The 27,063-nt window shown below is 51.9% G+C and overlaps 2 protein-coding genes and 1 long non-coding RNA gene across 5 annotated transcripts in view; 1 reads left to right on the top strand and 2 right to left on the bottom strand.

Annotated features, from left to right (window-relative positions):
- The first annotated feature begins 306 nt into the window (after positions 1 to 306).
- Positions 307 to 4,148, top strand: LOC140709291 (uncharacterized). The gene is made up of 3 exons (XR_012089774.1): positions 307 to 1,425; positions 2,050 to 2,171; positions 3,864 to 4,148. It is a non-coding gene; the product is annotated as an uncharacterized lncRNA (long non-coding RNA).
- A 2,660-nt stretch (positions 4,149 to 6,808) lies between these two features.
- CPLANE2 (ciliogenesis and planar polarity effector complex subunit 2) lies at positions 6,809 to 12,623 on the bottom strand. Of its 2 annotated transcripts, none has more exons than XM_007980374.3 (6): positions 12,444 to 12,623; positions 12,067 to 12,345; positions 8,739 to 8,891; positions 8,003 to 8,127; positions 7,618 to 7,754; positions 6,809 to 7,405 (listed from the first exon to the last, which is right to left on the bottom strand). In XM_007980374.3, the coding sequence occupies exons 2-6, from the start codon at positions 12,176 to 12,178 to the stop codon at positions 7,156 to 7,158; spliced, it is 777 nt and encodes a 258-aa protein (XP_007978565.2). In that variant the 5' UTR covers positions 12,179 to 12,345; positions 12,444 to 12,623; the 3' UTR covers positions 6,809 to 7,155. The 2 variants fall into 2 exon arrangements, with proteins under 2 accessions (XP_007978565.2, XP_007978566.2); XM_007980375.3 differs by having other exon boundaries at positions 12,482 to 12,623.
- An 8,847-nt stretch (positions 12,624 to 21,470) lies between these two features.
- The window catches only part of FBXO42 (F-box protein 42), a 90,406-nt gene continuing 84,813 nt past the window's right edge, over positions 21,471 to 27,063 (bottom strand). For both annotated transcript variants that reach the window (XM_007980371.3, XM_007980372.3), the window contains 2 exons: positions 26,899 to 27,015; positions 21,471 to 26,379 (listed from right to left, as the gene is read on the bottom strand). In XM_007980371.3, the coding sequence (XP_007978562.2) occupies positions 25,267 to 26,379; positions 26,899 to 27,015 (1,230 nt within the window). In that variant the 3' untranslated portion in view covers positions 21,471 to 25,266. The remainder of the gene's footprint in view (positions 26,380 to 26,898; positions 27,016 to 27,063) is intronic.

The following is a 27,063-nucleotide window of genomic DNA, read 5'->3' as shown; positions in this document are numbered from 1 at the left end:
GTGACCCAGGAAAAGTGTGAGGAGAAGCCAGATTTGGATCCCGGGATGTTGGACTCCAAAGTCTGAGCTCTTCCCAGTACACTTTCTGGCCTCTGAGAACTCTGGGAAGTGTGGTTGTGGCCTGGAGGGCTGAGCTGGGCATCACGTCGTGGTCCTGGAAGTCACTGCAGTCCCAGTGGTGGGCCAAGGTGGCACTCCCTGCTTCCAGTGCTCCAGGAAGGCCATGGCCCAGAAGGACATGAAGATACTGAAGAACACAGTTCCTGGGTGGTCAGAGGCAGCTCAGCTGTGAGGAGGGGAGAGAGGGCACAAGGTAGGGCCAGCATCCAGACTCAGGTTGGGTCCAAAATACCTACCTGTTATTTTTTCCCCTTTCCCTGGCTCACCTTGGCCATGGGGCAGATCCCGGAAATATTCCGCATGGCACAGGTATCACAGAGTGGCACCCCCACTGGCACCGATCTCCTCTCTATGAGCAGAGGGTGCCTATCCTGGGCCTATCCTCAACCAGGCAGACAACCTGGCCCATCCAGCCCATCCCCCAACCCTCCCGCAGCCACCCACACTGGTGTGTTGGTCCCCACGGTGACAAGGCCGGAGATAAAGAGCAGGGTGCCCACCAGAGTGACAGGCAGCAGACAGGCCATGTAGAAACCTGAAGGGTAAGAGAAAGCTCATGAACCCCCATCTCTGCACTCAAGCCCCACTCCCAGACCCCACCCCAGGGCCAGACTCAACTAGCCAGGCAAAGTGGATGACCACCTTCTCCCCAAAGTACTCTCATACGTAGTCCAGGGGCTTGTACTTGTGCCAGTATCCCCAGCAAGCCCAGTATGGGTACAGCAATTGGCGAGAGTTGAGATCTGAACCGGGTACCTGGTACCCAGGCAGTTCAAAGGGGCCCCAGGAGGACAAAAGGAGGGAGAGCTGCAGGGAGGTCTGAGAGTGCTCTCCAGATGCCCCAGCCACTGCTGCCATGCTGGGACTGGGAGAGATCTGAGCTTGGGACATCTCTTCCTCACGCTGTGGGAAGGCTGCAGTGTAGACGCCCTCTGCCAGCAGGTGGGCGATGCCCATCTCTGTATGTTTCTTCTTCCCGGAGATTGTGCGGGCCAGGATTTCTGCCACTTGCCAGGGGAGTCCTGGTGTCAACTGCCCGCTTAAGGTCCCAGCTGGACTCGCCCCAAGCAGCCATCTCACCACTCAGTGCCTCCACATGTAGGAGAAGTAGGAGTCATGGGAATCGCTGCCCAGGAATCTGTGAGAGGAACAGGGGTCAGAAGCCCAGCCCTCCGCCCGATCTGAAACCTAATACCAGTCCAGAGCCTCTCCGTTGCAGACAGGCAGGTGAGACACGCCAGCTGCCATTGCCAGAGAGCTCTTCTGCCCACAGAGCGCAGCCTGGGCTGCGTGTGTTCCAGTCAGGTAAGCATCAGATCGGATTAAACAGGTGGGAATCAGGGATGGTGGGCAGGGCCGGGGCTCCAGTTTGCGGAAAGGACCGAGTCGGAGACCTAAAGCGAGTGACGCGGGAGTTGCCTCTGAGGCACGCCGAGGAGGGGCAAATCAGCCTTGGCTACGCTAAGGCTTCTACTGGCTCCTGCCCCTCCGCGGACAGACCTCGCCCACTCGAGGCGCCGCCCGGTCTCATTTGCCCGGCTCCGAGCTGCGGAAGGCGCACGAGTCCTACAGCCGGCTGGGCACCTTCTGCTGCAGAGGGTTGCGCAGGCGCAGGCGCCGTTGTGGCTCCCACCGAGCCCTCAGAGTCGCGGTTGGGCCGGGCCTGGGGTCAAGGATAGGGTTACGGCCCCTGAGGAGACGCTGCCCCGGGAGGACCCGTCCCGCCCTTCCACCTGCGGCGGCGCGCGCAGGCTCAGTTCCTCGGTGCAGCACAGCGGCTCCCAGGCGCGCTCAGCTCGGCAAAGGATGCGGCGCTACGCGGGGCTGCTCTCCTGGGCTGCTTTCCCAGGAGGAGAGGGAAAGACCCCTAAGCCCCTCCCCTCACGGTCCCGGGAGGTGACAGAGCCCTTTTTTTTTTTTTTTCCTAAGACAAAATCTCCCTCTGTTGCCCAAGCTGGAGTGCAGTGGCGCGATCTCGGCTCACCACAATCTCCGCCTCCCGGATTCAAGCGATTCTCCTGTCCCAGCCTCCCGAGTAGCTGGGATTACAGGTATGCGCCACCACGCCCGGCTAATTTTTGTATTTTTAGTAGAGAAGGGGTTTCACTGTATTGGCCAGGCTGGTCTCGAACTCCGGACCTCAAGTGATCCGTCCGCCTTGGCCTCCCAAAGTGCTGGGATTACAGGCGTGAGCCACCGCGCCCGGCCAGGTCCCATTTTTCGCGTCGGTCCTTTCTGCCTTCAAAAGCGCTTTGACATGCGTTTCCTCGTTTAAATTTCAAATGAGGAAAACGAACACCCTGGTTTTTCAAACGCGGAGACAGACGCCGGGTGGGCCGCGTCGTATAGTGACTGATCTTGCCCCTTTCTTGGGCGCCTCCAATGTGCCAGGCCCTGGCCTGAGCGTTTTACACCCTTCGTCCGTGTAATCGTCACAGCCCCTGCATAGGGCTGACACTACGGCCAAACCCATTTGACAGATGAGCTGCTGAAGGCGCTTGTGCTGGTCTCAGAGCTGGCCAGGGGCGTCTGCGCTCGGCCTCGGGACACTCAGTCCGCCGGCTCTGCGTTCACCTCCTCCAGGTCCCGCTGAAAATTCTTGCGCCATCGCCGCAGCCTGAGTCGCCTCTCTCCCGCCGCCGCGGGAGTCGCAGCTTCTCCTCCCAGGCGAGCACGAAGTCTGTCCCATCGCGGGGTCAGGCGGACAGTTAGGAGCGGTCTGACTCCACTCCCGCTCTGTCCCACTTTTTTTTTTTTTTTTTTTTGAGACAGAGTCTCGTTCTGTCGCCCAGGCTGGAGTACAGTGGCGCCATATCGGCTCACTGCAAGCTCCGCCTCCTGGGTTCACGCCACTCTCCTGCCTCAGCCTCCGAGTAGCTGGGACTACAGGCGCGCATCACCACGCCCGGCTAATTTTTTGTATTTTTAGTAGAGACGGGGTTTCACTGTGTTAGCCAAGATGGTCTCGATTTCCTGACCTCGTGATCCGCCCGCCTCGGCCTCCCAAAGTGCTGGGATTACAGGCGTGAGCCACCGCGCCCGGCCCCACTTTTATCTGGGTGGAAAGGATCTGAGTTCATCAGTCCCTAGTACCAAGGCCAAAATTAAAGGAAATTTGAGTTTGTAGCAAAAGGTATTAGGGTTAATTCGAGGAAGGAACTGCCCATTGCAAGAAAAAGACAAGAGACGCTGCGGGGAAAGGAGGTTTAAGGGAGAGCCTGTGGCCTGGTCACTCGGGCCTTGTGGGTGAGGTGGGACAAGAGTCCTGTCTGGCCCAAGTCTCACCAATGTAGGTTTTCCTGTCTCGGAAAATGTTACTCCTAAAGTCCAAGACATAAATGCTGCCTCAGGGCGCGAGATGCAGTTGTCGTCCCGGTTCCTGTCGGTGGCGTCATTGCTGTCCTGGGTGCAGCAGGCATAGGGGTAAAGGTGAGGGGATGGGGCACAGTTGCAGGTGCCAGAAGCTTCTCAGTTGGCCCAGTTGGGCCACCCGTCCCTCCCCGCACCCCTGACTAAATCTGAAGTGTAACAATAGAGGCGCTGTTAGCGCGATCTGGGATGCTTCTTCCTCCCCTCCACCTGCTCTCAGACCAGAACCGCCACTGCTACTGTAATAACAAGGACGATGATAACAGCCAACATTTATTGGGCTCTTAACTTGGTGCCCGGCACGTGCTAAACATTTCACATGCATTTACTTCTCATAACTCAAATAAGTGAGTGCTGCTATCTCCATTTTACAGATGTGTCAACTGAGCAAAAGAGAATTACAGAGGACTTCCAAGGTCACGCACTTCCCCTTCAACCTCCTTCTGGACCACCCCTAACAAGGCCTCAGTCCCACCCCTTGCCTCTCAGGATCCACCCCTTCTTTATAGAATAGAGCTGAACACCAGCTCCCCTGCTTCTCCCCACCCACCAGTGTTCCAGAGGCGGAAGGGCCTCCAACCCGCTCCTCCAACTCATTTTTTGTTGTTTGTTTTGTTTTGTTTTTTTGAGACAGAGTCTCACTCTGTTGCCCAGGCTGAAGTGCAGTGGTGCAATCCTGGCTCACTGCAACCTCCGCTTCCTGGGTTTAAGCGATTCTCCTGCCTCAGCCTCCTGAGTAGCTAGGATTACAGGCACTTGCCACCACACCCAGCTAATTTTTGTATTTTTAGTAGAGACGAGGTTTCACCATGTTTGCCAGGTTGGTCTTGAACTCCCGACCTCAGGTGATCCGCCCACCTTGGCCTCCTAAAGTGCTGGGATTACAGGCATGAGCCACTGTACCCAGTGAAGCCCAGAAGTTTGAGACCAGCCTGGGCAATATGGCGAGACCCTGTCTCTCAAAAAAGTTTTAACATTAGCTGGGTATGGTGGGAGCTACTTCCGAGGCTGGGGAGAAACGGGGAGTTCTCTCAGAGTTCGAGGCTGAAGTGAGTGATGATTGGGCCACTGCACTCCAGCCTGGGCGACACAGCAAGACCCTGTCTCTAAAAAAATAAGAAGGGCATCAGCAAGAGGGCAATGGCAGAGCATTAAACCAGGTGTGGGGCTCCTTGGAGTTTGAGGCCCTGTGTGACCAGACAGGTCACAGTCCCATGCCATCAGCCTGAACATGTGCATGTGAGAACACACTCTCCTCTCACCCACTCTCCACAGGGCTGCCCAGAGACCTCCCAGGAGGCACGGGCGTCGACTATTCAAAGCATTGTGGCTTCCAGTTCTGCACTGTGGTGATGGAGACCCCGGGGGTGGCCTACTAAATACTAAAGTGGCACCGGGGCTGCGCTGGGAGGAGCTGAGAAGGCAGCCCTGGATGGCTGGTGGAGGGGCTCTAAGCCCCAGCCCTGTTGCCCTCCCCACTTTGTCCTCACCCAGGGAGACACCTCTTGTTTGGTGTAAAGGTGGATGAGGGGTCAATTCTCTGACCAGAGCAGTGCCAGCCAGGAGGAGACTGCCCTGCCTCGCCATGCGGGGCGGGGAGGGGGGATCAGGTTATGCTCCAGACAGCTTTGTGGCTTTTGGCTGAGCTGGTGCCCAAGAGGGACAGGAAGCCTCCTTTCCGGGGGTGGGGGGCGGGCAGTTTATGCCCAGAGATGACCGGCTGGGATGTGGGGTAGGTGGTTCCTAAGCACAAATGCCTGTAGCTGGAGGCCCACAGTCAGGCCTGGGGCTGCCTTCTGGGCCCTACCCTCCACTCCATTGCTGCCCAGGTGAGCTAAGATCTCCTGGAGTTAAGGACAGAGGGGGACGTGGATAGATCCACCTGGAAGCAGGACTGAGGGCTGCAGGAGTGGGAGCAGGCTCTGAGGCTGGGGTCCCGTCCAGGGACATTCCTTCTTGGGGTGTGGGATAAGTGCAGGGGCTGAGCTCTAAGCCTTAGTCAGCGGTGAGAAGGTGCTGGAATCAGTCCTTCCTCTGGCCCAGACCCTGGAAGGGTTGACAAACGTAGGTGGCAGTACCCAGGGAGGACAGGCTGGCAGTGTGGATGGGCATGTGAGCAGTGTGCTTGGGTGCAGGCATCAGGACAGGTGAGTCTGGACCTCCTGTGTGTGCCAGCAGGCAGGGCGTGGAAAGTGCTTTCGTCCTAGCGCAGGTGTGTGTGAGCACAGGTCATACTGTGTGAGTGGGGCCTGGGCAGAGCTGCAGAGTTCCAAGAGTCAGCTGGCTTTGGGGACACTCTGCTTTGAGCCAGACGCAGGCCCGGCCTCAGCCCAGGGGTTCATCTATGGGGCTGGGCAGGGGCTCATTGGAGGGGATCGTATAAAGGCCCCTTTCCCTGGGGCCTTCCCCTCATCCTCCTTAGCCTACTTTCACCAGTGTCTCTGACTTATGGGGCAGGGCCAAGACACAAGGCTGGGCCTACTCACTCCCCTCCCGGCTCCTGTCCTTGATGGCCTCCCATGGGACAGAGCTGCCTCTCAGGCCAGCTCACACTCTGACCCCCACTGGGATGGTGCTTGACCCTGCATGGTGCTGCTTTCGGGTGCCCCTGGGCTGCCAGGACTCCTATCCTAAGCCTGGTCTGACAGCTTCATGATCAAGAAAGGCATTGCAGGCCAGGCATGGTGGCTCGTGCCTGTAATCCCAGCACTTTGGGAGGCTGTGGTGGGCTGATTATTTGAGGTCAGGAGTTTGAGACCAGCCTGGCCAACATAGTGAGACCCCATCTCTACTAAAAATACAAAAATTAGCTGGGCATGGTGGTTGGCGACTGTAATCCCAGCTACTCGGGAGGCTGAGGTAGGAGAATCGCTTGAAACCAGGAGGTGTAGGTTGCAGTGAGCTGAGATCACACCACTGTACTCCAACCTGTGCCACAGAGCAAGACTCCGAAAAAAAAAAAAGAAAGAAAGAAAAAGAAAGGCCCTGCAGAGCGACGGGCTTGACTCCTGGACTCACAGGTGGACTCCATGTCCCAGCCTCCCCCGCAGCGCCACATGACTACATGACTGCTGGGTGCTGGTCTCTGGAATGTGGGCAGAATGAGGTGCCACCCTGGGCCTGGTCCACAGAAAGCTGGGGGCCACCTCCCGCCTGCATTCACTCCCTGGCTGCTAACTGGGTGCTGATGCCCTAGGGCAGCTGGACAGGTTCTCTGGGGCTGGGTCTCTGTAGGAGCGCCTGGAGCAGAGCCCCACGCCCACTGTCACCTCCTTCCTAGCTAAGGCCTACGCAAGAACGAACACATGGAGTACAGCACTGGGATTTCGGAGTTTATCTGTTACAACAAATGGTGTCACCTCAACCAATAAAGGCTCTTGATTGAAGTCACTTGAGAGGCACCCCTTCTTCCAGTCACCCTCCACGGGTGCTGCCAACGGGGGAAAGGCCGTGGAAGATGTTCGAGCTCAGGGCCTTGTTCCCCACCTCCCTGCCATGAATTCTGCAAGGAAAGCGCTGCTCGGGGGCGGGCCCTCTCTGGCCACATCCTCCGTATCAGGTCATGCTGGCTAGTCCTCCAGAGGGGACCCATGTTCCTGCCTCAGCCTCAGGCCCTATGTCGAGACCTGAGGGTTGGGGGTGGGATCACAAGCACCCACTCGTTATTCATTCAGGAGCACTCTCTGGGGGGTTGGGAAGCAGGCCAGCTGCCACCTGGTCCTGGTGCCACAGCTGCTCAGCAAGGCCGTTGAGTACGTGGGCAACATCAGCCAGCCCAGCCCGCCCGTCCAGCGTGCGCCCATCAGCCAGCCGCCGCCCTGGCACACTCTTCACCCGTAGCAGGGGCAGCTCCCAGGCCTGCCGAAAGGCTATGAGGTCCCGCTCAGGCACGTCTGTGTGCATGTACTGGTCAAATCTGGAGGAGGGTCAAGGAGCCTGGCTGGCTGCCTCTGCACAGCCCCCCATCAGACCCTGCCTCTCCTTCCTCCCTGGAGCCCACACCCAGGAGCTGGGGTAGCCATGCTGTACCCTCTAAGTAAAAGCCCAGGTGCTGAATTCCATGCCTGGGCAGAGGCTGGGCCCCTGACCCCCTTGCTCCGTGACTTGCTGAGGGTATCCAAAGGATACTTGGAGCCGATGACTATCCTGACGACACCAGGGGCCTCACCTGCTATGCGGGTCAGCTGTCCAGGGAGGTCTTCAAAGGAGGCACGGTCAGTGAAGGAGAAGAGGAAGAGGAAGGCATCTGTGTTCTCCATGCAAGCCTGGTGATGGAGAGGCATATAACCATATCACCTCCCATCAACTGCAGGGCCCTGAGAAGAATCAGGAATAATCCCTCCTTTCACAGATTGGGAAACTGAGGCCCAGGGCACGGAGCGGCTGGTCCTAGGACAAGCATGGGCTGGGACTCAGTCTCCAGTGCCAGCTCAGATCTCTGAGCAGTGCCTTGAGCTCACTACTACCCAACTAGCCCCTGGCAGAGCCCACCCACGCCCACATGCCTGCTCACCGGGAGCATATGATCGAACTTTTTGAGTGCAGACTCTCCACAGTCCCAGAACTCAAAACGAAACATGACGACACGGCCGCTGGCCTGCAGCTTGGCTGGCCAAAATACCACGGTAGTCTGGATGCCTGAGGGGGAGCCAGGGTCAGCCATTCAGCATGGGAGAGGTGGGGGTGGAGGAATAGGGGGCCAGGAAGGAATAGGAAGAAGAGATACATCCCTGCCCTGATGGGTCCCCATTTTGATGAGGGCAGCCCAGTCCTTGACCCAGGAGAATTCGCTGATGGGAGAAACAGAGACCAGCCCTGGAGGAGACTCTGGTGTACCAGGAAGATGCAGCCCTAGCTATGGCAAAGCAGTTTCGTTTCTATGTCCAGGGAGACCCAAAGGGCCCAGGGCACTGGGAGATGTTTCAACATGGTGGAACAATCAGCCTCCAGTGGTGAGAAACAAGAAAGCAAGATTAGCATTTCCTGAACGTCTGCCTTGAGCATAGCTTGATGCTAGGCATGTTACCACCACTACCTCTGTTGGCAACCACACAACAACCCTGTGGGGTAGGTACCATTATTCCTTTGGGACCAAGGAGCCCATGTAGGCTCAGAGAGGTGAAGTGACTTTCCAAGGTAAGAGGTGGAGCTGGGTATCAACCCTGGCTTGTGTGGTCCGGGGCCAGGTTCTTGCCTCCACCCCCAAGGAGGGCCTCCCAGGATGAGCAAAGGATTGAGGTCCCACTCACCGGTGGTCTCGTGGTGCACCACAGGCACCTCCAGGCCAGCCAGCTTGGCCACCAGCGCCGTCTTGCCCACACCACTCTTCCCAGACACAAAGATCTTGTAGCTGGCAGTGTCGATGGACACAGGTGGTGGCAGCACTGGCCGCTCAAGCAGCCCTAGGGCAAAAAGGGAGCCAGGGAGGGTCGAAGGGTGTTGTGGTTTGAAGGTGTCCCCCAAAGTTCATGTGTTGGAAACTTAATCCCCAATGCAGCAGTGTTAGGAAGTTGGGCCTAATATGAGGTGATCGAGTGTTCTGCTCTCATAAATGGATTAATGTTGTCATTGGGGCAGTGGGTTTGTTATAAAAGCCCAATTTGGGTGCCTCTTGCGGTCTTGCTGTCTGCCCATGGGATGACACAGCATGAAGGCCCTTTCTAGATGCCACTGCCATGTTCTTAGACTTCCCAGCCTCCAGAACCATGAGCTAAATAAACTTCTGTTCATTATAAATTACCCGGAGGAGGCCAGGCGCAGTGACTCACACCTGTAATCCCACCACTTTGGGAGGCCAAGGCGGGCGCATCACCTGAGGTCAGGAGTTTGAGACCAGCCTGGCCAACATGGTGAAACTCCATCTCTCCAAAAAAAATACAAAAAATTAGCTGGGTGTGGTGATGTGTGCCTATAATCCCAGCTTCTTGGGAGGCTGAGGCAGGAGAATTGCTTGAACCTGGGAGGTGAAAGTTGCTAAGCCAAGATCACACCACTGCACTCCAGCCTGGGCGACAGAGCGAAACTTTGTCTCGAAAAAATATAAATAAATAAATAACTCAGAGTGTGGTACTCTGTTATAGCAGCATAAAATGAACTAAGACAGGGGTAAATCCTGCACTTGCCCCATCAGATCCTGGGCTGGACAATCTCATTTATTTTTACTTTTTTTCTTTACCTTCTATTTTTAATAGGGATGGGGTCTCACTGTGTTGCTCAGGCTGGTCTTGAGCTCCTGGGTTCAAGCAATCCTCCCACCTTGGCTTCCAAAAGTGCTGGGACTATAGGCATGAGCCACCACACGCAGCCAAGGACAACCTCGTTTCTAATAGTTTCTTCAGGGCTAACCAACCATCTGTGGTTCCTTTTTTTTTTTTTTTTTTTTTTGAGATGGAGTTTCGCTCTTGTTGCCCAGGTTGGAGTGCAATGGCATGATCTTAGCTCACTGCAACTTCAGCCTCCTGGGTTCAAGTGATTCTCCTGCCTCAGCCTCCCGAGTAACTGGGATTACAGGCATGCACCACCATGCCCGGCTAATTTTGTAGCCAGGGGGTTTCTCCGTGTTGGTCAGGCAGATCTCGAACTCCCAACCTCAGGTGATCTGCCTGCCTCGGCCTTCCAAAGTGCTGGGATTACAGGTGTGAGACACCGCGCCCAGCCCCATCTGTGGCTCTTAATACTCAACCCAATTTCACAGAAGTCTGGGATACAAAGAGACTGGCCTAAGTGATTATAGTCAGTCTGTTGATATTTATTTACTAGCTGCTCTCAACGTTTCTTGTGGGGCCTGCATGACAACCACTGAATGATACATTCGGGTGCATAAACCCAGCCGTTAAAAAAAAAGAAAAAACCGAAATGTCTGTGGTTAAAGTAAAAACACAAAAATTAAAAGCCATCACTGCCATTCCTCTAAGTTATGGCTGTTTGATCCTATCTGTGGCATAGATAATATGGTCAGTGGATTCTATGATGTCCCCAGAAAATCAGCTCGACCTTCACTCAATTCTCTTGCACTCAACACAACTACATGCAAAAAAAATACAATAACAACCAACCTTCAGTGAACACCCACTGTATGCCAGACCTTGCTTAGTATGTTACAAACACACTCTTTATGAATTTCCCCAGGACCTCTATGGGATAAATACTGTGATTATCCCCATTTTACAGAAGTGGGACTTGAGGCTAGAGTTCACTTATCCCCAGTCATACAGCTAGCAGTGGTGGAGCCTGGGTCACTTACCTGGGTATGTGTGACCCTAACTACAGTGTTACCAGCCATCATGGGATTAAAGGGACAGGGGCCATAATTGAGGTTTTTTTTTTTTTTTTTCCTTTTGAAATGGAGTTTCGCTTTTGTCGCCCAGGCTAGAATGCAATGGCTGGACCTAGGGTCACTGCAACCTCCGCCTCCTGGGTTCAAGTGATTCTCCTGCCTCAGCCTCCCGAGTAGCTGGGATTATAGATGCGCACCACCATGCCCGGCTAATTTTTGTATTTTTAGTAAAGACAGGGTTTTGCTATGTTGGCCAGGCTGGTCTTGAACTCCTGACCTCAGGTGATCTGCCCACCTTGGCCTCCCAAAGTGCTGGGATTACAGGCCTGAGGGTCGTATTTTGAATCTAGTGTAATTTTTTTTTTTTTTTTTTGAGGCAGAGTCTGGCTGTCTTGCCCAGGCTGGAGTGCAGTGGCCGGATCTCAGCTCACTGCAAGCTCCGCCTCCTGGGTTCACACCATTCTCCTGCCTCAGCCTCCCGAGTAGCTGGGACTACAGGCGCTCGCCACCTCGCCCAGCTAGTTTTTTGTGTTTTTTAGTAGAGACGGGGTTTCACTGTGTTAGCCAGGATGGTCTCGATCTCCTGACCTCGTGATCCGCCCGTCTCGGCCTCCCAAAGTGCTGGGATTACAGGCTTGAGCCACTGCGCCCGGCCGAATCTAGTGTAATTTTTTTTAAAAAAACAAACAGTTGACTTATTCACAAATTTTGATTCTAGCTATCTCACTCTCTGGTCTTAAGCTTTCTGGCACCTTGCTTCTTCTGCCCAGAACTGTACTCCACAGCTGATTCCAGGCACCTTTGCCGGCCTGTCAGCCGGGCCCTGCCTGGGTGAGTCAGTTTCACTGAACTGACTCACCCAGGCAGTTCAGTGATGGGGAACACCAGTGTCTCATCCTAGAGACAGCAGGACATGGAAGAGGCTCACCTCTATTAGGGTGTGATATTAGCCAAGTCTGTACCATGTGCTGTTGAGAGGTTAAATGGGCGTGCACTGTGTAACGTGCCCAACAGAGGGCCTAGCAGCAGCGGAGAGCTCAATCAACTGCAACTCTGGTGACAGTGGTTGCTGGCAGGGTTTCTGCTGTTTCCATGTTCCTGGCTCTGACGAGGGAATTAGCTCTAAGGAGACTTAGGGGTGGGGGGTCCCAGAGGTAGGGCTTTCAGCCCCCCAGGCTGAAGACTGCTGAAGACTGCAGCAGGCCCTCACTGCCCTGCCTCTCTGCTCTCTTCAGAGAGCAACAGGTGACACTGGCAGGGAGAGACAAATGGCGGGCTGGAGGAAAGGGGGAGGCACTTACCAAACACCCGCCGGCGGTTCTTGCGCAGAATGCAAGCCAGGTACTCCTTGCCCTCAGCACTTTCGTGCCAGTTTGGGACAACCACTGAACCGGGCACGGGAGGTCTGGCCATGGCTGGGCACCGCGACGGGGTAGGGAAGTGGCAGAATGCTGAGACCAGAGAGTGGGAAGGGGGGTGACCGTACCAGGCCGGGCCTGTGATCCCTCTTAACTGCTGACTCTCCCGGTGGGTACCAGAAAGTGCAGTCCCTCAGTTGCCTCTCTCCTCCGCAGTGCTCCCTGGGGATAGTCATCCCATTACTGCCTAGCGAAGGTATTTACCCAGCCCCTCTCCCCTTGTCACCTCCGGGGGTCAGACAGCCCTGCTTCTCCTCTACCTTCTAGATCCCAACTCCCGGGGCTACCTAGCCCTCACCGTCAGCATTCCCGGCGGCGAAACAACCCGGGTGCCGAAGGCCCCTTTAAACGCCCACCCGCGCGCCCATCGCCCCAGCCCGCCAGGCCCGCTTCCGCCCCGCCTGCGTCCGGCTTCTGCCTGTGCTGGCAGCTCCGGCGCCGGTGCTCGTGGCGCATGTGCAGAGGTTGTTGCTATGGAGACGCCGGAGGCTGGATTGGGCGGGTTCCGGGCTGCGTTCGTCCCTCCTACAACGTCCGCAGACAGCGCCGCGCGACGGCGCCAGATAAGGCCTTTTCCTCTGGGTCGTGGATCCTCTTCTCTGCTACTCCGTCTGATCCCCAGTTTTTCTTCCAAAACATCTTGAAACCCCCCCTTCTCCAGGAGCCTTCCATGCTTCTCTGTGTCTCAGTTTCCTCTTCCATAACGTGGACGTAACATGTTATTCCCTCCATAGCAGTGCTCCACGTTATGATTGTAGCTATTATTAATATTATTGCTCTATTAATCCTGCTCGGCAGGACCTCGAGATGACTTAAACATCTCTAGCTTCACTGATGGGGACACACACCAGCTCAGAGAGGTCAAGGGACTTGGCTCAACTTTTAAAAAAAGAGTCAGAGGCCCGCTGGATTGTATTTTTCTTTCATTCATTCATTCATTCATTCATTCATTCATTCATTCAACAAATACTGAGCACCTACTATGTGCCTGGCCCATTCTAAGGGCTGGGAATACAGTGGCCAACAAGAAGTCACTGCCCTCCTGGGGCTGACTTTTCAGCTCTGAAACTCTGAGCTCCCCTCCACTGTTCCAGCACTGGATACCAGGCCTGTTACCCAGAAAGTGGGTGCTCAGTAAATGCCCATTGGTTGGAAAGGGTACAGGTGGGTCATTACTGAGAGTTTGTCTATTACATTTAATTTTTACCATTATCTTCCCGCAATGCCTTCAAGTAGGGCAAATCACTATTTTGAAAGGAATAATCTAGGAGTTAAGCTTTACCGAAGGCCACCGAAATGCCAGACACTGGGAGCTTTACAGAGGTTACCTGATTTAATTCTATAAATAAACCTGTATAAATAGTATTACCCTCTTGTACTGATGAAGACATTCAGAAACATAACATGACTTGTCTGAGGTCACACTGCACAGCTAGTCAGCGTGAAACCGACTCAGAACCCACAGCTGGTTTGGTGTGTGGCTCATGTCTGTAATCCCAGCACTTTGGGAAGCCGAGGCAGGCAGATTGCTTAAGCTCAGGAGTTCACGATCAACCTGGGCAACATAATAAGACCCTGTCTCTACAAAGCAATACAAAAATTAGCCAGGCACAGTGGTGGATGCCTGTAGTCCCAGCTACTTGGAGGCTGAGATGGGAGGATTGCTTGAGCCCGGGAAATGGAGGTTGCAGTGAGCCGAGATCATGCCACTGCACTTTAGCCTGACTGACAGAGCCAGGCCCTGTCAAAAAAAAAAAAAAAAAAAAAAAACCCACGCTTCACGCTTACCTGACTCTAAAGTACTTATCTGTTCTACCAGTTTGGATTTTGTGTTTTTAAAACTTTGCCCCTAGCCACTAGGAGGGCTGTTCCTAGGGAAGCAGAAAGCAGCCAGAGGACTATGCACTCACAGACTTTTAAGGCCCATTATGTCCTAAGAGAGGGGACAAGGATGTGTAAGGCCCATTATGTCTGAGAGGGGATGGGGATGTGTAAGACAAGGTGCTTTCTCTCAACTTGCTCACACTGTGGCTAGGCAGAAAAACAAGATGTATAACCATTTCTACAGGATTCTGCAGCTGGAATCCTTTGCCCATACTTCCAGGTCACATGTTTCCCATTCCTGCAGCTGTCATCACATCTGCCCAGTCAGGGAGATTCACAGTTGTCTCCATGGGCCAGGAGTGACTCAGTGGCAGGGCTCGGATCTAAACTATCTCTGGATTTCCAGACTTCACATCCACCCCTGTCCTTGGTTCGTGGAGGACTCAGTGAGCGTGTGAGAAGATGAAGCAACTTGGCAGAATAACATACCTGTTAATCTGGAACCCAGAGAAGATGTAAAGTCCTCTTGGGGCCAGGTGCGGTGGCTCACGCCTGTAATCCCAGCACTTTGAGGGCTGTTTGAGACCAGCCTGGGCAACACAGCAAAACCTCATCTCTAAAAATATACAAAAAAAGGCTGGGCGTGGTGGCTCATGCCTGTAATCCCAGCACTTTGGGAGGCCAAGGTGGGCGGTCCACCTGAGGTCAGGAGTTCAAGATCAGCCTGGGCAACATGGTGAACCCTGTCTCTACTAAAAATACAAAAATTATCCAGCTCTGGTGGCAGGCGCCTGTAATCCCAGCTACTCAGGAGGCTGAGGCAGAAGATTTGCTTGAACCTGGGAGGTTGAGGTTGCAGTGAGCAGAATCAGATCACTGCACTCCAGCCTGGGTAACAGAGCTGAATAAATAAACAAAATAAATTATGTATTTAGTGGAAGACTGATCAAGGACTCAAAAGAATGCAATCTTTTGTCTCTTATTTACTTTTTTTTTTTTTTTTTTGAGACAGAGTCTCACTCTGTCGCCCAGGCTGGATTGATTGCAGTGGCACAATCTCAGCTCACTGCAACCTCTGCCTCTGGGGTTCAAGCGATTCTCCTGCCTCAGCCTCCCGGGTAGGTGGGACTACAGGCACGTGCCACTTTGAACGGCTAATTTTTTTTTTTTTTTTGGTATTTTAGTAGAGACGGGGTTTCACCATGTTGGCCAGGATGGTCTCGATCTCCTGACCTCATGGTCCTCCTGCCTCGGCCTCCCAAAGTGCTGGGATTATAGGCATGAGCCACTGCACCTGGCCTTGTCTCTTATGTACTTCTAAAGTGGAAGCCCCTGCTTCAAGTTGTCCTGTCTTACCAGACCAAATCAATGTACATCTTACACATATTGATTGAGGTCTCATGTCTCCCTAAAATGTATAAATGCAAACTGTACCACTGACCACCTTGGGCATATGTCTCAGGATTTCCTGAGGCTGTGTCATAGGCGCATCCTTAACCGTGGCAAAATAAACTTTCCAAATTGACTGTGACCTGTCTCAGACATTTGGGGTTCACACATCTAACCCCAACATTCTGCATCAGGGACTGGATAGGACTGTGAGCCTGCAGATTTGACAAAACCACAAGGCAGTTCTGAAGTTGGGGTCTATATCAATCAGCCCAGGCTGCTGTAACAAGAGTACCACAGTCTGGGTACTCTAAAACAACAGACATTTATTTTCTTATAGTTCTAGAGGCTGGAAGTCCAAGATCCAGGTGCCAGCAGAGTTGGTTTCTGGTGGGGCCTCTCTTCCTGGCTTGTAAATGACCTCTTTTCTGTGCTTGTACATGCCTGGTGTCTCTTCCTCTTTCATAAATAGGACATGAGTCCTACTGGATTAGGACCCCATGCTTATGGTCTCATTTAACCTTGATTACCTTTTTCTTTTCTTTTTTGAGACAGGGTCTCACTCTGTCACCCAGGCTGGAGGGCAGTGGTGTGATCTCAGCTCACTGCAGCCTCACCCTCCTCAGGCTCAAGCAATCCTCCTGCCTCAGCCCTGAGGGGAGCTAGAACTACCACCTGGCTAATTTTTTTTTTTTTTTTTTTTTTGTATTTTTGTTTGTTTGAGACAAAGTCTCGCTTTTGTCCCCCAGGCTGGAGTGCAATGGCACTATCTTTGCTCACTGCAACCTCTGCCTCCCGGGTTCAAGTGATTCTCCTGCCTCAGCCTCCCGAGTAGCTGGGATCATAGACGTGAGCCACCATGCCCGGCTAATTTTTGTATTTTTAGTAGAGACGGGTTTCACCATGTTGGCCAGGCTGGTCTTGAACTCCTAACCTCAGGTGATCCGCCTACCTCAGCCTCCCAAAGTGCTGGGATTACAGGCATCAGCCACCGCGCCCAGCCTTAATTACCTCTTTAAAGAAACTATTTCCAAATATAGTCACATTGGGGGCTAAGGCTTCAATGTATGGATCTGGGTGGAGGGGGGCACAATTCAGTCCATAACAGGGTCCCCAAACCTCATGTAAACACTGCTGCTGGGCACAGGAGGCCAGCCGACTGCTGGGGCCTGAAAGTGACATGGTTAGAACTGCGTTTCAGAAGGACGCTTGTGGACCGTGTTGGTCTATGAGTTCTGCTCTCCTGCGCCCCTCTGACCACTAAACTATGTGTCCGCCTAAGCCAGCTGCTTCTCCTTTCAGGGCCTTAAGCAAAGCATGTAGAACATCTCCCTAAGGACCCTTCTATTCTAGAGCCCTCTGATTTTTTTTTTTTTTTTTTTTTTTGAGACAGAGTCTTGCTCTGTCACCAGGCTGGAGTGCCACTGGCTCACCACAACCTCCACCTCCTGGGTTCAAGCGATTCTCCTGCCTCAGCCTCCCAAGTAGCTGGGACTATAGGCGCATGCCACCACGCCTGGCTAATTTTTGTATTTTTAGTAGAGATGAGGTTTTGCCATGTTGGCCAAGATGGTCTCAATCTCCTGACCTCGTGATCTGCCTGCCTCGGCCTCCAAAAGTGCTGGGATTACAGGTGTGAGCCACCATGCCTGGCCTAGAGCCCTCTGATTAATCCACTCATTTCTTCTTGGTTTGGTCTCCCCACAAATATTAAACATCTCTTGGACAAGGTCCCCACAAGACCTTGAGAGGACTCCACAAGGCAAGGACACAGTCACCAACTTGACAGAGTGGATAGGAGGCCCAGGTGGGCAGACACACAGGCCGAGCTGGGGTGAGAATGAGGCATGGAGAGCCCTGCTTGAGGATCCTGGGTGGGTGGGGGGTGGGAGGTCAGCTAGGACACTAGGCTTAAAATCCTCTCAGCACCTAGAATAATGCCCACCCCTCCCTCAGCATGGCCTAGCACCAGGAATGCTCCACTCACACCTGGAATGCTTGCTCTGCCTCCTAGCAGTCCTTCCGCCAGGCTCACCGGGCTTCAGGCCATTCTCCAAGCAGGAGCCACAGCCAGTTAATCAAGTCAGGTCAGGGCACCAACCTTGCCGCCAAGCTCAGCGGTCAATTCTCCGTCCTCAGATCACCGGTCCCCGGGATGATTCCCAGGTGACTGGATGGATGATGGTGCCCCTAACTGTGGGGGAAGCACGGAGGAAGCGTACAGGGACAGAGGAGGAGCCCCTGGGGAGTGAGGGAGGGTAGGGGGCTGCCCAGAGAGGACACACTCACAGCAGATGTTGGAATGTAAAGCGCAGGTGAGCGGCCCGAGCAGAGCTGGACATTACCAACGGCGGAGCGACCAAGCTTGAAGCAATGGGTGTAGACGGATGAGAGGTCCAAATGCTGTGGACAGACAGCAGGGCCTTGAGCAATGACAACCACGAGCTCAGACCCGGGAGAGGCAGAGGAACCAGAAACCCCCTCCTCCAGCCCGCCCTGAGGCTCATGTTCAGTGTGCAGGGAGGGTTGCCCAAATCCCAGGGAAGCATGGCTGGGGAGGGATGCTACTCCTTGGACGCCATCTCTTGTGGGCCTTCTGCTGCAGAGAGTACTCTGCTCTGTGCCCCTGCCGTGGCCTCAGCCGTGCGGTCCTAAGTGTTCTCTTCCCACTATGGATTCCACTCGGGAGCTCCTTTCCCATTACATCTGAGGGGATGACCTCTGGTCATCAAGTCCACATGGGTCACCCTCCATTGTCCTCAGCCCTGACCACTGGCTGCTGAGGCTTATAGGTTTATCGAGATCCTGCATTACTGACGGCCAGAATCAAGGCCTAGACCCCACCCATCTGGGATGCCCCAGATAGGCTCTATCCTCATCTGCCCCCCTGCCAAAGGTCAGCAGGATGAGGCCAAGTGCCATGATCTGAACGTCCCGCCAGATTCACATGTTGACGTTTAATCACCACTGTGACAGTATTAACAGGTGAGGCCTTTGGGGAATTATGAAGTCATGAGGGCAGAGCCCTCATGATGGGATTAGCGGCGTTATGGAAAGGCTTGAGGGGCCAGTTTGTCCCATCCACTGTGTGAGGACACAGCCTTCGTGATGGAGCAGCAACAAGGCAACATCTTGGAAGTGGAGACTGGGCCCTCGCCAGACACCAAGCTGGAATGGTGCCTTGAGCTTGGACTTCTAAGCCTCCAGAAATATGGGAAATACATTTCTGTTGCTTATAAATCACTGTCTGTGGTATATAGCAGCACAAAGCAACTAAGACACCAAAGCAAAGAGAAGGCTAACTTCTTGGCTTCTGGCCTCCCGAACAACTGTCCTGGCCCTGGGTGGCTGCACTGGTTGCAGATGGTTCTACTGACTCCATCCCCTTTGGTATCTTTTTAGTATGATACCTGGATTGTCTTTTGACCTTAGAAGCTCAGGATTTGTCATTTTTGTTTAGCCCATGTGACACCTCCCTGGTTTGTGATTAGGCTGTAAGCTCCTTCATGGGTGGGCCTCTTTTGTGTCTTCTGTGTGTCTCAGCGCCTTGGGGGTCACAGATGCTCAGGGAATGCTTGCTGAGAGTGAACAGTCTCCCAGTCAGTTCCAGGCTTTCTGGGCCTTGTCAACGGGCCACAGCCCATGTCCTTGGGCAGGAGCATCCTCCCTCTCCCCAGCCTTCTGCTAGAAAGGAGCCCTCCTTCTCTTCCTTGCAGTAGGTGGGCAGACAGGCTCCCTGGTGGGTGCAGAACACACTCTGCTAGGACTTTTCGGCATTTACTTAAGACATGAACTTGGCTTTGTGCATGCCAACAGGTTCTGGACCCAGAGCCCAGCCCATGAGGAAGACTAATTTTCCCACGGCTGAGGGCTGGGGCAGGGAAGGCAGGTAGGCCAGCCGGGAGATGGTACTTGAAACAAGGCAGGGGCCAGGGAGGGGTGCCCCCCAGGCTTAACTGACGGAGGGGAGAAACGGGCAAGCGTTTTCTTCTTCCGGCCCATCTGCTTTCCTTCTCAAGACTGCCTCCGACAGATCACCCAAGCACACTTGAAGCCTTTCACAGGGTGCCCTCAGGTGGCCTTTTGGGGAATCACACCCATCCAATGGATTAACGATTCTTGGCTGGTTCCCGCTAAATTGCTAACCTATGAGGCTGGCTGCCATCATTGTCATTTTACTGATAAAATTGAGGCTCAATGAGGCAGGATGACTTGCTCCAGCTCAAAGTGACAGTCAGCTCTTGAACCTAGGTCTGTCCTGTCCTACTGCCTCTACGTCCCTTCTGAGTCCACAGAACTATGTCTCATGGTTTCCTTTGTTCCAATCTTGATCTGATGCATAAATCATCTCTGTCATTTCTTCCCAAGCAGGTAGTCAGACCCTGTTTGAACACTTACAGCCGTGGACAAATCATCACCTCACACAGCATCCACTGACATGCTGGCAGTGTTTGTGGGAAGAGTAGTAGTAATGGCCACTGAGACCAGAACGCGGAACTTAGTTGGGAGGCTCTCCTTGGCCTGGGGGAGGTGAAAAGGCACAGAGCACAGGTAAGACCCAGTCATGGGCGGCAGCACCACGCAGAGGCCAGCCTGCGGGATTTCATGGGCAAAATTTTGGTGGATGCTTCCTGTCCTGCCTAGACCTGGGGGTGCTCAAAGCCTACCACTTTCAGGAAACTTTCTCATGCTCACCGGAGGAGTAATGAAGGCAAAACCTTGGGCTGAGGTGCTGATTCCTGCACTGTCTCCCCTTTCCCAGCCAGATTTTTAATTTACACCCAAATGTGCATAGGCCTCTGGCCCTTTATTATTTATTTGTTGGGAGATGGAGTCTCGCTCTGTTGCCCAGGCTGGAGTGCAGTGGGCGCAATCTTGGCTCACTGCAGCCTTCACCTGGGTTCAAGTGATTCTGCTGCCTCAGCCTCCCAAGTAGCTGGGATTACAGGTGTGCACTACCATGCCCAGCTAATTTTTGTATCTGTAGTAGAGAAGAGGTTTTGCCATGTTGATCAGGCTGGTCTTGAACTCCTGACTTCAAGGAATCCACCTGCCTTGGGCTCCCAAACTGCTGGGATTACAGGCGTGAGCCACCATGCCCAGCCCACTGGCCCTTTTGTATCCAGAAAAACAAGAACCCTGGCTGGGGAGTGCTGTGCTGGCCCTGCAGTGGAAGGCAGTAGCTGCAAACTTACTATGGGCCTGGCACTGTGGTGACGCTTTTCACATATAACTTCAATTAACCCACAGGCTCCTATAAGGTAGAAGCAACTACATTTACAGATGAGGCAACTTGTATCCAAGGCTAAGTAGTAAGTAGGGAAAGGCAGGATTAAGCCATAGGCCTTAGGAGCTTCAGGACTGTGTTCCAAACCATCATCTGCTGTGCCGTTTCATGCCCCTTGGGCCCTTTGTCTTCATCTTTGCTTAGGGGGCCAGGGAAGATGCAAATGTTGTCCTGGCCCCTGGGCCTCTCCTCCAAGCTCATGACCACTCTTAGATCTCCACCGCAGGTTAGTACTGAGACTCTGAAACACCAGGCCCTTCAAGCGTGATGGAGGAAGCTGCTTTATTATTAAATGGATTGTCCCCAAGAAGTGGCAACTCTCCACCTCTCCCTGAAAACACAACCCCCTAGAGAAGGTATCTCTTTCCAACTACTGTGCCTTCAATCTCCAACCTCGACTGTTTCCCATCAAGACAATTTTTCTTCCAGTGTGCTCAACCTGTTTTTTTCTTTTTTTGAGACAGAATCTCACTCTGTTGCCCAGGCTGGAGTGCAGTGGTGCAAACTTGGCTCACTGCAACCTCTGCCTCCTGGGTTTGAGCAATTCTCCTGCCTCAGCCTCCCAAGTAGCTGGGATTACAGGTGCCTGCCACCATGCCTGGCTAATTTTTGTATTTTTAGTAGAGACGGGATTTCACTGTGTTGGCCAGGCTGGTCTCCTGGCCAACTCCCGACCTTGTGATCCGCCTGCCTCAGCCTCCCAAAGTGCTGGGATTATAAGCGTGAGCCACTGTGCCCGGCCAGACCTCTTTTCTTTTTCTTTTTTTGCTAATAAAACAGTTAAGACAATTGTCCATTTAATTTTATTTGTTAAATTGCTAAAAAGTCATCAGGGGAAAACATTAACAAAAAATGAAATTGACAGATTTAAATATCAATGAAATCCATTTCTCGTTCCTACACTGTTATGTGCCTAAAATGACTATCTCAGGGTAAGCCACCTGGCATCCCTGAGTTGTATGGGAAACATCACTCACAGCACCAGCTTCGCCAGGGCACATGGGTGTGCACGGACATGAACCCTGGTTGGAGGGAGGGGAGCAGAGCAAGTAGAGTGTACAATGGAGCCAACACCTAAAGTTTGCTCTCATTTGACAATGAACACAGTGAGAGGGAGCCACTTACTGGTAACCATGCAGAACATGCCTTCTGCAGTTCATGGAGAGGCTACATGGGACGCAGGCCTGGAAGTTCAGTTTCCTCACCCCTAGGCGTGTTTAGATCCTCCCCACTGACTTGTGCGCTGGTAAGAGACCACGGATAATGCAAAGCAGAGCACATCACCATGCCAGGATCACCACAAGCACAAGGACAGACAGACCAACCAGGAATACCACTTTTAAGGGGGAAGGAAAAGAGTGAAGCAGAAGGAAACCCAGAACGACAACGTGAAAGAAAGGAAAGGGAAACATCTCTGTTCTCCATTGGCTGGTGGCTTTCTGTCCTCCAAAGTCAAGGCTTCTTAAATTGGTTTTCTTTCTTCCTCCTCCTCCTCTTTTCTTTAATTTAAAGAGTTCCAACACAGTTCCAACACAGTTCCTAGAATAGTTCATGGTTTTCAGCTGTTGCTGTAAAACTCGAACATTAAAATCAAATCAATCCACAGACGGCTGGGAGGAGAGTAAGCCCAGTATTGCCTTAAAATGAAATTTAAGCTTGTTTCAACACCAAATTTGTGCTCCCAAAGTGTGGGGCAGGGTGGGGTTGTGGAGTCTACCAACCAAGTGAAGGGTGGAAATATGAATGAAAACACAGAACCCTCTGTTGCATAACCTGTGAAATGAGAGGACAGGAAGCTCTGTCCAAAAGGGTAGGGAGAGACTAAAATTCTTACATAAGATGGACAAGGTGACCAGTGAAGTCACTAGGCCATGGGAGCTCTCAAAAGGCACACTTGCAGGAATGGAAGGGGTTAAAGCTTCAAGTAGAAACAAAATGAATTTTCAATAAATATTTGCTTTAGGTGCTCCTGAGGGTTAAAAAAAAATTAGTCTCATTTTTCTCAGTGAATTTTAAGACAAAATTGGTATCATGTGAAAAACGGAGTCATGGTTCAATCTGGCCTGACTGCAGCATCCACAGCGTTGTGGAAATGCTCATCTTGGCCGAGACACCTGAAGTCCCACTGCACAGGTGGCTTCAGGAGGCCTGAGGAGACAATCACTTTCACTGTGCTGAGTCACTTTCCCACGGTACATGCCCACAGTGCCCAGGAGCTACCAAGACCAACAATAATGGGGGCAGACAAGGCAGATTTTTCTTAAAAAGCTGTAAGCAAACAGTCTGGTTCCAGGTAGTGTGGGTCAAACTGGAATTCAATGGAGTTCAGAGGAACCAGATTACTTTCTAAGACAATCAACATCTCTGTTGCCTGCCTGCTTGGGGGAAGTGGAAGGAATCAACACGTTAACAGCTGGCTTAGGAAGGCCATAGGACTAAGGGAAAGACTATTAAGGTTGAGATTCTGTACTTTCAGGTTTCTAATATACTTTATATTTAGATAGGAACTACTGAGTTCGGAGGCACAGTCCATGCACAAACACAATGTCCTAACACAAGGTACAGCAATAGCGGTAACACCTGAATTGGTAACCTTCTGGCCCAGCTTTCCCTTGTAAGTAAGGACCCCACATGATCGAACAGTCTTTGCCAAGCAAGGATTGGCAACAGCACCAGAGCCCCAGTCGGGAAAGGGAAGTGTGGAGCTCCGAGCAGTTGGATGCCACCTAAGTAGACACATGTTGTTTCCTCATTGAAGGGAAGAGAGAGGGTAGTTTCTGGAACACATACCTCCCCCTACAAGCTAGGCTTGGCACCAGGGTGGCTTTCCTACCAAGACCACATCGTAAAAGCTAATGGCTAAGGGAAAGGATTCAGCATATAACAGGAGAAAACACACTTATCAGTACACTTAGATGCTGGCTGAAAGCCAGGACCCAGGGCCAGTTGCAGCAGGCTTTGTGCCTGAGAAATGCTAATAATAAAAAGGGGAGTGTCAGGGTGGGAAAGGTGATGTTTTGAAATTTAAATACTATGGGCAAAACAAAAATCCTCTTTCCACTGATGAGAAATCACCAAAAATCCCTACTTAAATGGTGCTATTTGAAATAAACTTATTTTGACATCTCCTATGCCCAGGCCATGGTTGAGACTAGTAACTTTCTGTATCAAGCAAAGAAATGCTCTACTTGGTTACACCTTAATCTCAGAAATGAAGTGAAAGTAAAAACCCAAGCCCTATTTGGGTGACACATGAACAAGACAAGTGCAAAAGATGGAGCTGTTCCTGAGGTCAGCCATGCGTCAAGAAGTCCAGTACATGATTCTCAACTCCATCACCTGCCAATAGCCAGGAAGAGGAATATATGTCACAACAAGGAAAAAAACACTTCTAAAAAGAACTGTTATAGGAATTCCCTTCCAGAATCAATTTCCACATCCTACAAATATGGGATGAGCATGCTCAATGTGCTCTGGAAGTAAAAAGAAGCCTATAGGGAAAAAACAGTATCTTCTGATGCTTCAAAGACTTCTCACAATATTGACATCTTAGAATTCCCTCCTGGCCCCCTAGTGACACCAGGGAAAGGGTTCCACAAATATTTCTAAGCAGCTTCTGATTTCTGTAGGCACCTGAGCTTTGTAAAAGAAACAGAAAGTTAGACACGTTTTAGGACTTTAAAAAAAAAATCCACATATGAAAAAAAAATAATAATAAGCAGAAGAAAAAAGCAGCCTGTAAGTGAATGGAAAAGGCAGTTTCCAAGTACCATGTTCTAAGGGAAGAAAGAGGAGAATAAATATGTTTTTTGGCAACTTGCAACCAAGTATGATTGATTGTCAGAAATTTCCACAATCAGACACAAAATATTTTCTGAGACACATAAGAAGCACTCCAAAGACCAATGGACACTACTAGGCAGACAGATGTCGGCTGCATAAACATTATTTCACGATGACCCAGCACACAGATGTGGAATAAAATCCTTTGTTGGGTAACTTTCCTCAGCCATAAAGGGCAGGAGGGGGCCAGGCACTGGCATTTCTGCAGAGCTGTCACAGGTCCTCTGTGGTTTTAAGAGGAGAAGGGGAAGAACAGTTACTTTTACCCTGACAGCACCTGAAGCATGAGAGTCTAAAAACCTACACCTTTGCAACTTATATATGCCCTTTTATTTTTTAACTCCAAGAAGGCCACATAAAGATTTATAGGGGGCTCTTCAGTTTCTTTTGGAAAGTTACTGATGTTAGTCTCTTCTAACTTCTTGGTCTAGTTACCAGCAAGGTAGAAAAAGGCAACCCAGCCCCTGTTAAAACACAGCAACAATTTTATCTGAACCAGGATGGAGATCTCTCCCTTTTTTTTGTAAACAGAGTTGGCTATATAATATATATATATATATACTTATATATAATTTTTTTCTTAATGGAGATTTGATCCCAGCCTGGAGTGACTTCGGTTGGGAATTAAAGAGTTTTGGCTTCTGGGAGTAATTTTGTTTTCCCAATTCTCAGTCCAAATGCTTACACACTGGAAAATTCCAAATTAAAAGCCACAGAAAAGGAAAGGGGTTTAGAACACATTATCTCTTTGCTCGTACAAAGTACAAGGCGTTTGTTTTTGGATAGTACTTCACATTCTGTTTCTTGTCCATGAGTCCTCCAAATATGATGAGTTCACCCCTGCCTTGTACCACGGTATGCAGGCTGGTTTCAGGAGGTCCGACCACAGAACTGCTATTAAATACTTTCCATTTGACCCGCCCCTTCTCCTTGGTGTCTTTAATGTCTAGCACGTACATCTGCATGGGCTTGCAGTTCATACTCTGGTATAGGGGTTTGCCAACATTTAGGGACTGTGGAGGGTGGTGGCCCAGGCGGCGGGCAATGGGAGGTAAGGAATGTCCATCTCCTTGGGCAGGCCCTGGGCGAGGGATGGGCACTGTTTCTCCACTGCTCAAACTCTGGCTCCCAGGAGAGCCTGGAGAAGACCCAAGAGGAGGACTTAGTGCTGCAGAGGCCGAGGGGCCTTTGGAGGACATCGCTTTGATGGCTTCCAGACTCCGACGCAGGGCACCTGGGGAGACGGCCCCTGCAAGGGCACTGGCCACGTGAGGTGGGGTATGCACACCATTTGTCTGTTCAGGAGGGTGTCTCATACTTCCAACTGTCCTATTGTCCGTGCCATCCATGGGATTGCTACTGGAAGCGGATTTCAGATCCCAATTCAGATCTATGGATCCTAATCTCAGATCTTTCTGATCTGGTAGTGATCCTCGTCGGGGGGCCAAAGAAAGTCCCATTTTTAGGTCATATCCTTCAGCAGCAGATGGAGTACTTGGAGATATGGCCTGTACAGGACTGTCCAAAGAAGAGCCACCCACAGCTGCCGTTCCTGGAGACAAACTCCCACCATTGAGGATAGGAGAGCCGTCTCCTCTGGCTGGGGAAAGGCTCCCTTCCCGGGAACCCGAAGGAGTCTGCCTTTGAGCCCTGGGTCTCAGTGTTCCCCAGCGGCCATTAACACAAGGAGCTTCATCCATGCTTCTTACTGGAGACTGAGAGCGGTACTCTCGGGTTTCAGGAACGAGAGCTGGAGGAGTGGCACTGATAGGTGATGGGCGAGAGTTCAAACTGGGGCTGAGTGGGGCTCTCCCACTAGGAGCCTGGCTGAAGACCACCACACACTGTCCCACCTGGAAGACAAAGGACCAGTGCTCACAGACTCTTCTATGATTCTGATTGTTCATTCAGCTGTCAAACATTTTATCATAAGCAACTGTAATGTGCCACACATTTTGTAGGTACCTCAGATATGAAGATGAAAATGATGTAGTCTGCCCTCTAGGCTAGAAGTCAGACATGGGAGCCACTGTTGCTTTGTGTGACATATGCTATCATTAGAGATATGTGTACAGAAGGGGTGGGGAGAATGGGGAGAAGGGAACAATTAGTTTTTGTTAACAGGAGAAGGACTCCAGGGAAAGTTTCAGAGACAAACAGATGCTTAAAGTTGGGACTTACCGAATGAGTGGGGCCCCCATAAGTTTTCCCATTTAGTGAGAAATGCCAAAGGAGCTATGGCTAATGCTCACTTCTTTTGTGACACCAAGGTGTTTTCTATTTTTGTACAAATTTCTTTGAAACCTGACAAAGTAATGTGGTTTTCCAATTTAGGACCTATCCTCCTGCTGGCCTGTCAGCTGCCTGCTTACCCGGCATGCTGGATGACACCACAGTTCTGGGGCCCCATGCTCTTCATTTTCTACCTTGAGTGGCTGCCAGGCCCAAGGACCAGAATGCATGTGCAACAACCAAGCATCCTTGAACAGCTGTAAGAGAAAAAAACAATGACAAGACTCAGGTGTGATATGTGTTCC

The sequence above is a fragment of the Chlorocebus sabaeus genome, chromosome 20 (assembly GCF_047675955.1).
Source record: "Chlorocebus sabaeus isolate Y175 chromosome 20, mChlSab1.0.hap1, whole genome shotgun sequence".
Lineage (NCBI taxonomy): Eukaryota > Metazoa > Chordata > Mammalia > Primates > Cercopithecidae > Chlorocebus > Chlorocebus sabaeus.
This window is presented reverse-complemented; position numbering and strand designations above follow the sequence as displayed.